This window comes from Doryrhamphus excisus, linkage group LG17 (assembly GCF_037039965.1).
Source record: "Doryrhamphus excisus strain RoL-2023G ecotype Guam linkage group LG17, RoL_Dexc_Guam_v1.1, whole genome shotgun sequence".
Taxonomy (NCBI): Eukaryota; Metazoa; Chordata; class Actinopteri; order Syngnathiformes; family Syngnathidae; genus Doryrhamphus; species Doryrhamphus excisus.
The window spans coordinates 4,812,828-4,830,289 of NC_136373.1; the positions used below are offsets into that span (position 1 = coordinate 4,812,828).

At 43.6% G+C, this 17,462-nt stretch overlaps 1 protein-coding gene across 3 annotated transcripts in view; it reads right to left on the reverse strand.

The window, feature by feature from the left end:
• The window catches only part of agrn (agrin), a 240,434-nt gene extending 223,776 nt beyond the window's left edge, over positions 1 to 16,658 (reverse strand). For all 3 annotated transcript variants that reach the window (XM_078798098.1, XM_058085205.2, XM_078798096.1), the window contains exons 1-2: positions 16,238 to 16,658; positions 13,708 to 13,969 (exon numbers count right to left, since the gene is read on the reverse strand). In XM_078798098.1, coding sequence (XP_078654224.1) covers positions 13,708 to 13,969; positions 16,238 to 16,441 — 466 coding nt within the window. In that variant the 5' untranslated portion in view covers positions 16,442 to 16,658. The remainder of the gene's footprint in view (positions 1 to 13,707; positions 13,970 to 16,237) is intronic.
• Positions 16,659 to 17,462: the final 804 nt, after the last annotated feature.

Sequence of the window (17,462 nt, forward strand, 5' to 3'; positions counted from 1 at the left end):
GTCTGCACGCTAACCACTCTTCCACCGTGCAGCCCCTCTTATATTTTATAATTATTATTATAATATTATAATTAATATTTTATATGTAAAACTGTGTTTTGGGGACTGGACCTCTCGCAAATTAAAAAAATACTCGCAACTGAAGCTACTTAAAAGATTTAAGTGTTAGATATGGGAAAAAATTGCATTTGGGACCCAAGGGTTCTATGTGTGAGGAGTGAAATTTCCATTCTTTGTGACACTGATGATTCATTAAAAATGTGTCTAAAATGTATTTAGCAGCCGCTGACATATTTATGGAGTTTAATAAACGCTTGTGCAGCCTGAAGGTATAACATTCCAAACACAGTCTTAAGTCTCTTGCCAAAAAAAGCAATATAATAGTATGTTATTTAAATGAGGTTAGCTAGATGGATTGTGGTTAGGTTAGTACCTCGGTTTTTGTTCGTTTTTTTTTTTTGTTCAGTTTCATTTAGTTCAGCCACATAACAACCTGCAAAAAGCCATTTTTATTAAAAAAATTTAATATTATACTACAGGTACTTTAAGTAAGCATGTTAGCATTTAAGCTAATTGACTCATGTCTAAATACAAATACACACATGGCATGGGAGACACTTTGGGACTGTCTTAGCACTTTAGGGACTTGGTGCTTTCTTGCTAGATGCTACCATGTTAACTCTTAGCATGTTAGCATTGTGGCTAATTTACTCATTTATAAAGCCAAATACAGGCGGCACGGCGGTCGAGTGGTTAGCGCGCAGACCTCACAGCTAGGAGACCAGGGTTCAATTCCACCCTCCGGCATCTCTGTGTGGAGTTTGCCGTGTTTGTTTGTCTATATGTGCCCTGTGATTGGCTAGCGACCAGTCCAGGGTGTACCCCGCCTGGGATAGGCTCCAGCACCCCCGCGACCCTCGTGAGAAAAAGCGGTAGAAAATGAATGAATGAATGAAGCCAAATACACACATGGCATGATGTTGGGATACTATGGGACTGCCTGAACACTTTCGGGACGTGGTACCTACTTGCTAGATGCTACCAAGCTTGCTCTCAGCATGTTAGCATTTTAGCTAATTTGCCACTCTCTAAAGGCAAATACACACATGGCATGATGTGGGGACGCTGTGGGACTGACTCTTCGCTTTTGAGACTCTAGTGGTTAGCGCGCAGACCTCACAGCTAGGAGACCAGGGTTCAATTCCACCCTCGGCCATCTCTGTGTGGAGTTTGCACGTTCTCCCCCGTGCATGCGTGGGTTTTCTCCGGGTACTCCGGTTTCCTCCCACATTCCAAAAACATGCTAGGTTAATTAGCGACACCAAATTGTCCATAGGTATGAATGTGAGTGTGAATGGTTGTTTGTCTATATGTGCCCTGTGTTTGGCTGGGATAGGCTCCAGCATCCCCCGCGACCCTCGTGAGGATAAGCAGTAGAAAATGAATGAATGAATGTTCCTCATCTAGGTCCGCCTCTGCCAAGCCCACTTCGCTGTAATTGCTCAATCTCTCTAATGCTCCTGAGGACTTCAGCACAGCTGCCGAAATAAACACAATTAGTACACTAAAATTGTTACTTCCAGCTTGCCCTCCCATAGGTATGAATGTGAGTGTGAATGGTTGTTTGTCTATATGTGCCCTGTGATTGGCTGGCCACCAGTCCAGGCTGTACCCCGCCTCTCGCCTGAAGACAGCTGGGATAGGCTCCAGCACCCCCCGCGACCCTCGTGAGGAAAAGCGGTAGAAAATGAATGAATGAATGAATGAAGGTACTTTAAGTGTCCATGCATTGACACGCGTGTCTTCTGTTCATCAGCAGAAAAAAAGGGCAGCGCCCCACATGATCAGAGATGAAGTTAAGTCTCATTTAGTTTAGTCCATCTTTTGTGTCCCTCAGCTCAAAAGGCAACCCCACAATGAAAGAGGAGGGGTCGTTCGGGACAGGCCAACAGAAGGAGGACAAGGAGGAGGAACAGGAAGTTCAAGAAGGGGAGAGGAGAGACGAGCGACTGCCTCTCCATCCAGTCCAACTTATTGTTTCCATGTGAATTGGAGCTGATCAAAATTCTGCTAGCGTCCCATGCACTAACTTTACAGACCAAGACAGGGACAAAAACAAAACAAAACAAACGACACACATAGCGGCACTTCACAGCTAATTGTTCGATTGTAAAAACAGTCATTTAAAACAACAACAAAACACTCATCTGAGTCTTGCTGGTCAACAAAAAAAAAAACAGGATGGGAATTGAACAGAGTCTTGTTTGTTTGTTTAGTTTTTTTTGTAACAGTTTGACCCCAAAGCAGCTTATTTCTATTTACATTATTTCTTAGGGGGAATGTATTGGATGGAAGTTCCAAATTTGAATAAACTTTATGTTGTCATCACAGAAACAAGGTCTCTGTTTTCAGGCAGCGAAAGATGGGGCGTCTTATAGTCGAAAGATACAACAAATGTTGGTATTTCCTGGAAAACGACTACTCAACGGATCAAGTCACAGCTTTTCTTCCTGTCACTCACACCAGTGACCTTGAGAGATGTTGCCGTGACACAGTCTGGAAAAAGACCAGGGGCGTCTTATGTTCAGGGTCTAACAACTCTATACATACACCAAACAAATTATTTTTCCCAAAACCAGTCAGAGCTTTTCTTCCTGTCACACACAAAACACCAGAAGGAGTTATGATGCCAAATTTACATTAAACTGACCGACAACTGTCTACCACTTATTTCACAGTTAACTGCCTTTTACTTGGGTCAATATACAGCCGCAGCGATTAATCGATTAACTGATGGTTAATCGATGACCCAATTAATTGACAACAATTTTTGTAATTGATTGGGTTTTTTTATTTAAATATATAAATATCCTCTGATTTCAGCCTCTCAAATGTTAGGTTCAATAGAGGTTCTCACTGGGAGTGACCAGGATAGATAGGATCAGGAAGGAGTACATCAGAGGGACATTACATGTTAGAGGCCTAGGATATAAGGAGTCAGAGAGGTCAGACTGAGATGGTTGGGACATGTCCAGAGTCTAAAACATGTTGGAGTACAGAGATAAGGATGCTGAGGTTCTTATAGGGAGTGACCAGGATGGATAGGATCAGGAACAAGTACATCATAGAAACATTACATGTTAGAGGCCTTGGAGATAAAGTCAGAGAGGCCAGACTGAGATGGTTGGGACATGTCCAGAGTCACAGTACATGTTGGAGTACAGAGATGAGGATGCTGAGGTTCTCACTGGGAGTGACCAGGATGGATTGGATCAGGAAGGAGTACATCAGAGGGACATTACATGTTAGAGGCCTTGGAGATAAAGTCATAGAGGCCAGACTGAGATGGTTGGGACATGTCCAGAGTCACAGTACATGTTGGAGTACAAAGATGAGGATGCTGAGGTTCTAATTGGGAGTGACCAGGATGGACAGGATCAAGAACGAGTACATCATAGAGACATTACAAGTTAGAGGCGTTGGAGATAGAGTCAGAGAGGCCAGACTGAGATGGTTGGGCCATGTCCAGAGTCACAGTACATGTTGGAGTACGGAGATGAGGATGCTGAGGTTCTCACTGGGAGTGACCAGGATGGATAGGATCAGGAAGGAGTACATCAGAGGGACATGAAGGAGGACATGAGATAGAATAGAAATACGGAAGCGCTTAATTTTCTGTGGCGACCCCTGAAGGGAAAAGCCCAAAAGAAAAAGATTAATTGATTAAGCAAAAATAATCAACCGATTAATCATCAGGTCAATATGATGCATTCCGTATGACAAAAAAGGAGCTGCATAATGAGGCCTTGCTATTTAGACAGTCTTGGTCTGTAGAGAGTGGGTCATGTTTGGGTCTCATTAACATAGAACTTTACAGCCCGATAGGAGAAGATTGCCTCTATAAAACGGTTGAGTGGGTGCAGAGCAGGAAGAACCACTCAGCGATGCATCATTGGCTCCATGACTACATGGATAAAGTGCAGTGGAGATATAACACCTTCATAAAGTTCACCTTTGCTTGGTATTTTTAACGGCTGTATAAAACCACACTATATTCACCACTTAGCTTTGGCATGGCAAGGTTTTAATGAACATGAAGATGTCCAAACTGTCAAAAAAAAATGAGAGTGGTACCATTATCATTCAGAAGTGGGGGTGGGGGAGGGGGATTTGAATCAAACTGTGCGTGTGTACACAGACACATGGTCAAGTTGGTGAGATATCCTTCGCCACACATATCTCTGTTTGACTAGGAAAGCCATCATGTCCTTGCCATTGTTGGTTAAAACAACAGAACAGAGGCTAGGCCATTGGTCTGAAAGCAGGCACTGACCCTGGATGGGGGGGGGGGTGGCGGTGTTTGGGTATTAGTCATAGAAGACATGTCAACTAAAAGTGGTTGACAGAAGACGGAAGGATGTTGCGCAACTTGTGAAAAAAAACCTTTAAGTCATATAGACTTGGAATTTCTCACACACGTCAATATAGTCTTTAAAATGCCCACTGTAATGTTGAGGCCTTTTATAGTCAGAATTATTATCAAGAAATCAGTCATAAAAATCTCATCAACTATGGGGTGAATTACAATTAATTTTTTTTTCTACAGCCCCCCCCACCCCTTCACAAGGGACAAAGTTTTTTACATCCCCGGATTTAAAATACAAGAATTTTTTTTAATATTTGAATTTTAAGGTGGCACGGTGGTCGAGTGGTTAGCACGCAGACCTCACAGCTAGGAGACCAGGGTTCAATTCCATCCTCGGCCATCTCTACTCCGGTTTCCTCCCACATTCCAAAAACATGCTAGGTTAATTAGCGACTCCAAATTGTCCATAGGTATGAATGTGAGTGTGAATGGTTGTTTGTCTATATGTGCCCTGTGATTGGCTGGCTGGCGACCAGTCCAGGGTGTACCCCGCCTCATGCCCGAAGACAGCTGGGATAGGCTCCAGCACCCCCGCGACCCTTGTGAGGAAAAAGCGGTAGAAAATGAATGAATGAATGAATGAATTAATTTTAGGGTGGCACAGTGGTCGAGTGGTGAGCACACAGACCTCACAGCTAGGAGACCAGGGTTCAATTCCACCCTCGGCCATCTCTACTCCGGTTTCCTCCCACATTCCAAAAACATGCTAGGTTAATTGGCGACTCCAAATTGTCCATAGGTATGAATGTGAGTGTGAATGGTTGTTTGTCTATATGTGCCCTGTGATTGGCTGGCTGGCCACCAGTCCAGGGTGTACCCCGCCTCATGCCCGAAGACAGCTGGGATAGGCTCCAGCACCCCCGCGACCCTTGTGAGGAAAAAGCGGTAGAAAATGAATGAATGAATGAATGAATGAATTTTAGGGTGGCACAGTGGGCGAGTGGTGAGCACACAGACCTCACAGCTAGGAGACCAGGGTTCAATTCCACCCTCGGCCATCTCTACTCCGGTTTCCTCCCACATTCCAAAAACATGCTAGGTTAATTAGCGACTCCAAATTGTCCATAGGTATGAATGTGAGTGTGAATGGTTGTTTGTCTATATGTGCCCTGTGACTGGCTGGCTGGCCACCAGTCCAGGGTGTACCTCGCCTCTCGCCCGAAAACAGCTGGGATAGGCTCCAGCACCCTCTGCGACCCTTGTGAGGATAAGCAAATGAATGAATGAATTTGAATCTGAAACCAGGAAAATGCATCAAACTGGATCAGTAACATGTCTGCTGATTGCATCCGCTTTTTTAGAATTTACAATAAATTCATATTTAGTTCCTCCTTTAATGGTAGTACACATTTGAAACTCGTCCTTTCACAATAATCAATAAATCAACCGCATGATAAATACAAAACAATGTTGGTTATTTTGCCTATAAATTGACATGTGCATGCGTGTCGACAAATATTATTATTACTTTAATGAAAAAAATAGTTTCAAAATAATGTTCACAATAATACCGTATTTTCTGGAATATAAGTCGCTCCGGAGTATAAGCCGCAAAATGCCAAAAATGCATAATTAGGTAAAAAAAAAAAATACATAAGTCGCACTGGAGTATAAGTCACATTTTTTGCGGGAAATTATTTTACTTTACTTGACCAAAACAGACATTACGTCATCAGTTCTAACATTAATAAAAGAATAGAGAACAGGCTGAATAGGTGTAAGATATGCTAACACAATGGTTATTCATTCATTCATTCATTTTCTACCGCTTATCCTCACGAGGGTCGCGGGGGTGCTGGAGCCTATCCCAGCTGTCTTCGGGCCAGAGGCGAGGTACACCCTGGACTGGTGGCCAGCCAATCACAGGGCACATATAGACAAACAACCATTCACACTCACATTCATACCTATGGACAATTTGGAGTCGCCAATTAACCTAGCATGTTTTTGGAATGTGGGAGGAAACCGGAGTACCCGGAGAAAACCCACGCATGCACGGAGAGAACATGCAAACTCCACACAGAGATGGCCGAGGGTGGAATTGAACCCTGGTCTCCTAGCTGTGAGGTCTGCGCGCTATCCACTAGACCACCGTGCCGCCCCACAATGGTTATTCAGCTACACAAAAATAAACATGAACAGAAAAGGTGTCCAGTGTTTATGTAACATAAACAGTTTTTTCATTTATAAGTCGCTCTGGAGTATAAGTCGCAGGAACAGCCAACCTATGAAAAAAAGTGTGACTTACAGTCCGGAAAATATGGTATAATTTATTGGCAATAATTAGTGAGACAGAAAAATATGTTATTGTGACAGGCTTAACTACAACCAATCAAAAATATATAAAAAAAAGTGCTTTGCTATCTCTTGGGTGTCCAACCAAATCCTTAATCTCCCTCTAAATCCTCCGCTTTCGGAGCCTTGCACTTGCCCACAAGCTCCTGCCCTTGCTTTAGAAGTGTAACCCGGGAGCAGGAATTCGGTTGCCCAGAGGGAGCCCCAATCTCACGCCGACTGCCGCTCTGATTCCTTTATGTCTCGGACTAAGAGGGAGTTTTCCGGGTCACTGTACATCCAAGTGACTGGGCCAGAATGTCCCGAGGCATTTCAATTTCCTCCGTTCTTCACCTTGAAAAGAATCTAAACGGGACATTGACACCAACTAACTTTGCACCTTACAAGTTCATAGCCTTGAAAACATCAATGTCTTTTCAAAGACAAACTATTTGAGCTAGTGAACAAATTCCGATTTAATATATTGTCCAGTTATTTCGCCTTATATTTGGGTCAATATATAGCTGCAATGATTAATGGATTAATCAATGACCTAATTAATTGACAACTATTTTTATATTGGCTTGTTTTTTTTATTTAAATATGTTAATATCCTCTGATTTCAGCCTCTCAAATGTGAAGTACAATGAGGTCCTCATTGGGAGTGACCAGGATGGATAGGATCAGGAAGGAGTACATCAGAGAAGACCAAAGAGGTTTATAGATGTCGTGAAGGAAGACATGAGGGCAGCCATGATTCAGAAGAACCCAAACGACATGCAATCAAGGCTCATTAAATATGAAATATAAATATTCATGAGGTACTTTGTATTGACCATTTATGGTAAAATGTGGGTGTGTCGAGGGCGGGGTTTTGTGCAAACTTGTAGGTGTGATTTATGCACGTGTGCGTATGTACCGTTTTTATCTTCAACACGATTTCCAGCTTTTGGGTGTACGCACCTGCATGGCGGACAAGTGGTTAGGCCTCATAGCTAGGAGACCCAAGTTCAATTCCAACCACGGCCTTCTCTGTGTGGAGTTTGTATGTTTTCCCCTTGCATGTGTGGGTTTTCTCTGGGTATTCCGGTTTCCTCCCACATTCCAAAAACATGCTAGGTTAATTAGCAACTCCAAATTGTCCATAGGTATGAATGTGAGTGTGAATGGTTGTTTGTCTATATGTGCCCTGTGATTGGCTGCATGGCGATCAGTCCATGGTGTACACCGTCTGGGATAGGCTCCAGCACCCCCCACGACCCTTGTGAGGATAAGCGGTATAAAAAATGAATGAATGAATGAACATTGAAAATGAGTCAAGCTATTGACTCAGAATGGGGCTGAATGAGTGCTGCCAACATTGAGGGCGCTGCGGTTCTGCAATGTATTCTGACCATGCTAAAGTAATGTATTTATATAGTATTGTCCCTTGAAAAGCGGCATCTAGTGATAAATGAATGGCATGTGCGTTATGAAATAAAAAGCCAGCCCAATTCCCCCCTTCCCGAAAAAAAGAAGCAGCCAGGTGTCTCAGGCAGGTTCGGCATTCCAGACAACTCATTGCCTCCACCTTGCACAAACAGTAGACCAAAAAAAAAAAAAAAGATTTTTCCGGGAGGCCAAGATTCATTCATTCACTGAGGGAGAAGTATAAAGGGAAGTGGAGAAAGGGGGGGGTTGACTCACACAATTCTCCCATATACCACCCACCCTGAGAAGCATTCCACAGACCTGTCTGCATGCCCATCATTAAGCAGGACCACCTTCTGGTAAATCTGGACCCCTGTCATTCTCTCAGCAAGCTTGGTTAACCCTGTCGCTTTTGGAAGGGTCCGCAAAACTGAGCAAGGGAAATGTCACGCAGATATAAGATTTTGGAATATTTACTTTATTAGGAGGATCTTTGAAGCAGCAGGTATTGAAGGAAAGAGTCTCAAAATGGATAAGATCTCCCCTGAGTGCTCATCAGGAGAGCATCTTCCCTTCCTCCAATACTGGGGCTTCACTGTCATGTCACCAATGAATTAGAAATCATAAAATAAAAAAAAAATCTGCAGAACATCAAACTGCACAGCAAAACAAAAATTCTAGCGCAGCACACAATGCACAATATTGGCACATTTTATTAAAAAAATATATAAAAACGTAAATGCATTGATATTTTGTATGAATGTCTTGTCTAAATCCCCCAAAAAGCTCAGTTAAAATATTATTTATTACTACCATGTATGTTGCTAGGAGACCCGAGTTCAATTCCACCCTTGCATGTTCTCCAGTCCAGTGTTTAGGAAAAGTCAGGAACAAAATATGGTTCAAAATTCAGAAGAGTTGGATTTATTGAGGCTGCATGGTGGGCGAGTGGTTAGAGCGCAGACCTCACAGCTAGGAGACCCAAGTTCAATCCCACCCTCGTTTGCATGTTCTCCCCGTGCATACGTGGGTTTTCTCCGGGTACTCTGGTTTCCTCCCACATTCCAAAAACATGCTAGGTTAATTAGCGATTCCAAATTGTCCATAGGTATGAATGTGAGTGTGAATGGTTGTTTGTCTATATGTGCCCTGTGATTGGCTGGCCACCAGTCCAGGGTGTACCCCTGCCTCTTGGCTAAAGTCAGCTGGGATAGGCTCCAGCATACATCCATGACCCTTGTGAGAATAAGCAGTAGAAAATTAATGAATGATTGTTGCTTACATACATACAGACCTAATCAATATCTTAAATTATGCTCATTTTTCATCCCTTTGTATTGAGTTGTGGACTCCTATAGAGCAGCTATACACAATAACCAGCACACAAAGCTTTCTAGTTCTTTCAGAATCTGCACCTATTCAGCTGTATTTCTTTGGATAATTTCTTTGGAACCAGCTTCAAACACCATCTTGTTATGGGTTACCAACTTCAGAGCTACTGGATCTGCAATGAAAACAAAATCAACCGGCCGACCTCGCACCGCCAGAACTGATTTCATTTTTAAAACAGAACAAAACAGAATGGCATTATATGTACTTTTCCAAAATATTTTTTTTGTTTATTTACTTTATATGCCTTTTATTTAACCTACAAATGTGTCAGATCATATTGCCTGTATATATATATAAGAAATTAAGCTCCTCTGTGACATCACAAAAGGGTAGTTTAACCACGCCTTTTGAAACTGAGCGTTTTGAGTCATCCCAAACTTCGCTTCAAATATGTGCTAACCTCATTATCTGAAACTTTTGCATGGTTTAACGCAAGAATACACCTAATATGGCTAATATATTAGGTCCTCTATATATACTGTGTATATACATATACTATATACTATTGTGGTAGCGCCTGAGACCTGCTAAAAATAATATTATTATTGTACGGTACAGTAGATTTTTTGTCGTTATCCTTTGACTCGAGGAAAATAATGGCAAGAAAACAACTCCAAGAAGAACAAGGGCATGATGGGAAACTAAATAAAAAATATATTCTGCATCCTCACACGCAGACGCTGTTTTTCTGTTCCTCTCAACCTTTCAGTGTCAAGTCATTCGCACAAAGCCCTTTTCTTAAGAGACTCCGTCTCCCCATCGAGCTCCCTGCCAGGCATTCCTGAATCTATCCCAAAAAGGAGGAAAAGCAAAGCGGAGGGTACAATGGAGTGCGGTGGCAGGTAGAGTCTTGTCTCACTTGCTGACATCCATGCCTCTGAAGTACTGGTTGCATACAACGGGGACTTTTAATTAAATCTTTGCACTGAAACACACCCCAAAAGACCATTCAGCTAAATGGAGAGCTGCCAAGCCGGCGCCTGAGATAGTTTATACAGATTTGATGAAGCTGTCAATCATCTTACGACTTTTATGTATTGTTAGGTGGTGCATTTTGCCCGTTGAAGCTCCGTTCTTCACCTTGAAAAGAATCTAAACGGGACATTGACACCAACTAACTTTGCACCTTACAAGTTCATAGCCTTGAAAACATCAATGTCTTTTCAAAGACAAACTATATATATATATATATATATATATATATATATGGGTCAATATAGTAGAGCTGCAAGGATTAATCGATTAATCAATGACCTAATTAATTGACAACATTTTTTTGTATTGGCTTGTTTTTTTATTTAAATATGTGAATATCCTCTGATTTCAGCCTCTCCAATGTGAAGTACAATGAGGTCCTCGTTGGGAGTGACCAGGATGGATAGGATCAGGAAGGAGTACATCATAGAGACATTACATGTTAGAGGCCTTGGAGATAAAGTCAGAGAAGCCAGACTGAGATGGTTGGGACATGTCCAGAGTCACAGTACATGTTGGAGTACAGAGATGAGGATGCTGAGGTTCTCACTGGGAGTGACCAGGATGGATAGGATCAGGAACGAGTACATCATAGAGACATTAAATGTTAGAGGCCTCAGAGATAAAGTCAGAGAGGCCAGACTGAGATGGTTGGGACATGTCCAGAGTCACAGTACATGTTGGAGTACAGAGATGAGGATGCTGAGGTTCTCACTGGGAGTGACCAGGATGGATAGGATCAGGAACGAGTACATCATAGAGACATTAAATGTTAGAGGCCTCAGAGATAAAGTCAGAGAGGCCAGACTGAGATGGTTGGGACATGTCCAGAGTCACAGTACATGTTGGAGTACAGAGATGAGGATGCTGAGGTTCTCACTGGGAGTGACCAGGATGGATAGGATCAGGAAGGAGTACATCAGAGGAACATTACATGTTACAGGCCTTGGAGATAAAGTCAGAGAGGCCAGACTGAGATGGTTTGGACATGTCCAGAGTCACAGTACATGTTGGAGTACAGAGATGAGGATGCTGAGGTTCTCACTGGGAGTGACCAGGATGGATAGGATCAGGAACGAGTACATCATAGAGACATTGCATGTTAGAGGCCTTGGAGATAAAGTCAGAGAGGCCAGTGGTTGAAGTGGTTAGGCCTCATTGCTAGAAGACCAGAGTTCAATTCCACCCTTGTTCTCCCCGTGCATGCGTGGGTTAATTAAATCTTTGCTTGAAACACACCCCAAAAGACCCTTCAGCTAAATGGAGAGCTGCCAAGCCGACGCTTAAGACAGTTTATACAGATTTGATGAAGCTGTCAATCATCTTGTGACTTTTATGTATTGTTAGGTGGTGCATTTTGCCCGTTGAAGTTAGCGTTAAATTCCCATTTCTCCGCCACCGTGCGAGGTTAAACAAATGAATATGGGTTCAGTTGAATGGGGACATAAAATGTGGTTCTCAAGTAGACGGGCCAAAATAAACAAGGGGTATTTGAGCCAAGATGGTTGCCCTCTCCAAATCAGCCAATGAGAATGACAGGGTTAGTGGCTGGATGAATGAACGGGTAAACCAGTATGAGGGGGGTTGGGAATGGTGGGGTGGGGGGGGGTTCAACATCAAAGCAATTAGTGCAAATATTAAATTCCTTAGGCAACCGGAATATGCAGATTTCGACTATCTTAATAACACAGCCGAGCAACCGGCGAGTGCAAAGGTCAGGAATCAAACTTTGACCACTTCAGGTCCCGACGACTCTTCAGGTGTTTTTACAGGCACACCCGCCTCAAGGCAACATGAGTTTGCCGCGTCACCATAGCAACAAAGACTCAGGTGTCCTGGATTCATAGAACTGTGGGAAAGTCTGGAAGCCTCAGGCTATGTCATTTAAACGTTGCGAGGAATCCTTGTTAGGGCTCGAGCACTGACAGTACGAAAGCCCTATTGTAATCGTAATGTTTATTCTTCTTCTTATTATTATTCTCCTATTGTAATCGTAATGTTTATTATTATTATTATTATTATTATTCTCCCAAAATGATCGCGATTTTGAGGGCCTTAACATGCCCGAAAACTCACGAGTGCATCAGGTCTGGCGAAAAATTTGATATTTTATGGGTTTCAAATATAATGTTCCAAAATTGACTCTCTAGCGCCACCTTGAAATTAAAAAAAAAATTAGCCCCCACCACCAGTTTCACCGATCGTCACGAAACTTGGTGGATATGTCTATCATGACAGGATGCACCAAAAAGTCTCAAGAACCCATATTGCAAAACCAACAGGAAGTCAGCCATTTTTGATGGCGTCGGCGATTTTCGGGCCAACAAGTACCTTCCGCACGGTCCGATTGTCGCAAATTTTTTTTATGGAGGTTTGGGGCGTCAGACGGGATGTGACCGCATACCCGCCTTGTCACCGGTGTTGCCCCCTCCTGAGGGCTCGAGCACTGACACCTATTGTAATCGTAATGTTTATTATTATTATTATTCTCCTATTGTAATCATAATGTTTTTATTATTATTATTATTATTATTCTCCCCAAATGATCGCGATTTTGAGGGCCTTAACAAGCCCGAAAACTCACCACATTTGGCGAGCGCATCAGGTTTTGCGAAAAATTTGATATTTTGATAAAATGAAAAATGTATGGGTTTCAAATATAATGTTCCAAAATTGACTCTCTAGCGCCACGTTGAAATTCTAAAAAAAATTAGCCCCCGCCACCAGTTTCACCGATCGTCACGAAACTTGGTGGATACGTCTATCATGACAGGACGCACCAAAAAGTCTCAAGAACCCATATTGCAAAACCAACAGGAAGTCGGCCATTTTTGATGGCGTCTGCGATTTTCGGGCCAGAAGTAGGCGCCACAAGTACCTTCCGCACGGTCCGATTGTCGCAAATTTGGAGGATTATAAATTTGGAGGTTTGGGGGCGTCAGACGGGACGTGACCGCATACCCACCTTGTCACCGGTGTCACCCCCTCCTGGTAGAAAATTGTAAGTCCCGTAACTTCGTTACGACTTATTCGATCATCCCGGTTTTTTGTACGACGTGTCCGCACTCGAGCGTACCCCTGACTCGCACGTACCTCCGAGCGCGTCAGGGTGCTCGAGCCCGCTCATCACTGCTTGCAGTTTTAATTAGTTAAGTGATCACCAATTGCTCTCAGTCTTTTCAACCCAATACACTAATATGGCTTATAAATAAAGAAGACCGCCATCTTACCTTCGACACAGTGTTCCACATCCTCCAGGTTCCGAAGCGTAATCCTCATCAAACTGGAGTTGAGCATCAGCGCATTCTTGTGCTCAAGCCCCATGGACACCGGGGCCGGGTTGAGAAAGAATATGCGAGTGTCTCCCGTCGCGACTTGATTGTCGCAGACCCCCGGGTTGCCGAAGCCAACAATCATTACCTTGTTCCCGCCGTCCAAGAGGATTTCACGGTTGATGCTGGTCTTGCCTTTCAAGTACCGCCACACCCTCACCTGGGAGACAAAGGACAACAAAAACAAATCAATGTGGAATTATGGTTGTATTAAAAAAACAATCCCGGCTTCCTTATATGGGCATGCCTGAGTACAAGCTATATGGGAGAACCTAGACAATACAAAGCTGGACTATCCGTCAAAGTCCAAAGCCTTTCTAACGTTACTTGGTCATATTGAAGACTTAATATTGCACAGTGTAAAAAAGTGGTTAGCACACAGGCCTCACAGCTAGGAGACCCGAGTTCAATTCCACCCTCGGCCATCACATGCTAGGTTAATTAGCGACTCCAAATTGTCCATAGGTATGAATGTGAGTGTGAATGGTTGTTTGTCTATATGTGCCATGTGATCGGCTGGCCACCAGTCCAGGGTCTACCCTGGACCAATGTACGAGAGATGTTGTAGAAAATCTGCGTTACCACTCTTTGGAGTCAGTGGTCCCCAGCCAGTAGTTCATGACCTACCAGTAGCTCCTACTTTGAATTCGCTCTCCAGTACCGAACTCCAGTCTCAACTCCAGTACCGACAAAATTATAAATTGTGGTTCGGCAGTAGTCCGGAAGTCTTCGGGAGTGATCAATTACAGCAGAGTGAGCATCAGTGGAGGCCGGCCTTGGGTGGAATAAATTAAAGCACAAATCCAAGAAATAGGTGCAGATTCTGGAAGATCTAGAAAGCTTTCCGTGCAGGTTATCATGTGTAGCTGCTCTATAGGAGTCCACAACTCAATACAAATAACCAAAAATTAAGTATAATAGGTCCTCTTTAAGAATTTGATCAATTGTGTGGACGAAAAAAAAGTAATAAACCAATTTAGAGATTTTGGAGTTGTCTTATTTTAGCAGTTGCTACTTGCGGTTTGTGTCTCCAGGGGTAAGAGCTAGCTAGCTTGACTCTAATCTTCTCCATTCATTCACTCGGAGACGGAAAGCAAGCTGACTAAACACGACTGTTTATTTTGACAGATTATAGAGCGGTCAACCACAAGTCGACTGTGGTGCAGAACGTTTCGCAATGAATGGACGTAGAAATGCGGCGGGCGGGGGGGGGGGGGGGGGAGAAGGTTCCTTCCAGAGCGACAAACCAGCACCATGGCATGTTTCATGTTTTTTTTTTATGGTAATGGTAATGGTTTTATTTCATTTGAACATGCATCAGATTACAATTGAACGCATCACATAATCAGTTCACAGTTCCACATGTCCAAAAGGAGTAGGAAGAAGCAAAGCTTATTCAGTAACATTCAGTAACTGTTACATTTGTTCACTTCCTGCTTTCCTAACATAGTTCTATTTATTTATTTAATTAATTTTATTTTTTGTCTGGTTCAAGACTCTTCATCCTTGTATTTAGCAAACATCAACTGTTTGTATTGTTTCTTATTATTGTTATGAATTTCATTCATTCATTTTCTACCGTTTTTCCTCACAAGGGTCGCAGGGGTGCTGGAGCCTATCCCAGCTGTCTTCGGGCGAGAGGCGAAGTACACCCTGGACTGGTAGCCAGCCAATCACAGGGCACATATAGACAAACAACCATTCACACTCACATTCATACCTATGGACAATTTGGAGTCGCCAATTAACCTAGCATGTTTTTGGAATGTGGGAGGAAACCGGAGTACCCGGAGAAAACTCACGCATGCACGGGGAGAACATGCAAACTCCACACAGAGATGGCCGAGAGTGGAATTGAACCCGGGTCTCCTAGCTGTGAGGTCTGCGCGCTAACCACTCGTCCACTGTGCAGCCTCAATAAATCCAACTCTTCTGAATTTTGAACCATATTTTGTTCCTGACTTTTCCTGTTGCATATGTAGCATGTTTTTGGAATGTGGGAGGAACATGCAAACTCCACACAGAGATAGCCGAGGAGTGGGATTGAACCCAGGTCTCCGAGCTGTGAGGTCTGTCCGCTAACCACTCGCCCACCGTGCAGCCCTTATATAAATTTTATTTTTTTAATTCAAAATATTTCTCACAAATCCAGAGGTTGTGATTTAGTAGTGTCACCCTCCAGCTGCAGCACGTTTAGAATGATTACATAAGTCCTCACTTGTTGCTAATGGCAATCATCAATCTAGGCTATAACACTATCTGTGTGTCCACTACTGTCAAACAGTTCAATTAGTTGAATTTGCGCCATGAAAGTGCGCAAAAAGTAGCTTGTGTTTTTTTTTGCACTCCATTTTGTGTAGTTTTCATGCATGCAGCAGGTGCAAAAAAAAAAAAAAAAAAAAGACAAACCGCATGGAGACGCACTCACTTTGCAAGAGTAGGTGTTATGCACCGGGTCCATGTTGATAATTTCATCCACGGTTCCCGTCAAAACTATGTTGGCTTCTTCCTCCCGGTCCTCCAGGTCCTTCTCCGGACAAGTGGCCGCGCAAGGACGCCACAGAGCCGCTAGAAGCCCCGCCAGGAGCAACGCTACCCGGCCGGTTCCGCTGATCCTCCGCTGAGAAGTCATGATCGTAAATTAACTTTTCTTGTTTTTTTAAAAAGATCCAAAATGTTACCACTTAGGAGTTTGCGGTTACTCCAAAGTGTTTTGAATTGGGGTTGGATTTTTGGCTTTTCTCCACAACTTCTCTAGCGACGCCTCTTCCACTCCGCTGCCCAGCTTCGCGCATCTGCAGCCCGGCTTGAAAATCTGCTGCCGGCTGGAAGTGCCGGATGGGAGAGACAAGGAGGCGGAAGTGGAAGAAATCTCTTTCCCTCTCTCTCTCTCTTTCGCTCTCTCTCTCTCTCTATGCAGGAATGCAACGACACTTTGCTGCCCCCCCCTCCCTCCCTCCTCACACGGTCTCTCTCACACACACACTGGATTTGCATGTAATCTGAATAGTTGATTCCACAAAGCGTGTTTGTCTTTCTGGCGTGGGGGTTTGTAAGGGACGGAGCACGCAGGCATGTCCTCATAAAGTGGCTGTGCAGCAGCGCCCTCTGTCGGACCAACAGTGGATATACCATTGCTGATTACATGCATTCATTCATTCATTCATTCATTCATTTTCTACCGCTTTTCCTCACGAGGGTCGCAGGGGGTGCTGGAGCCTATCCCAGCTGTCTTCGGGCGAGAAGCGAGGTACACCCTGGACTGGTGGCCAGCCAGCCAATCACAGGGCACATATAGACAAACAACCATTCACACTCACATTCATACCTATGGACAACACTGGACACAAGAACATGCAAACTCCACACAGAGATGGCGGAGGGTGGAATCGAACTCTCGAACTGTCCTGCTTGTTTTCAGATTAGAGCCCTCTAGATGACATAACACCCCTATAGTTAACCTAGCATGTTTTTGGAATGTGGGAGGAAACCGGAGTACCCAGGGAAAACCCACGCATGCACGGGGAGAACATGTAAACTCCGCACAGAGATGGCAGAGGATGGAATTGAACCCTGGTCTCCTAGCGGTCTGCGCGCTAACCACTCGACCGCCGTGCCGTCAATATTTCATAAATAATAACAAACCCTAGTCA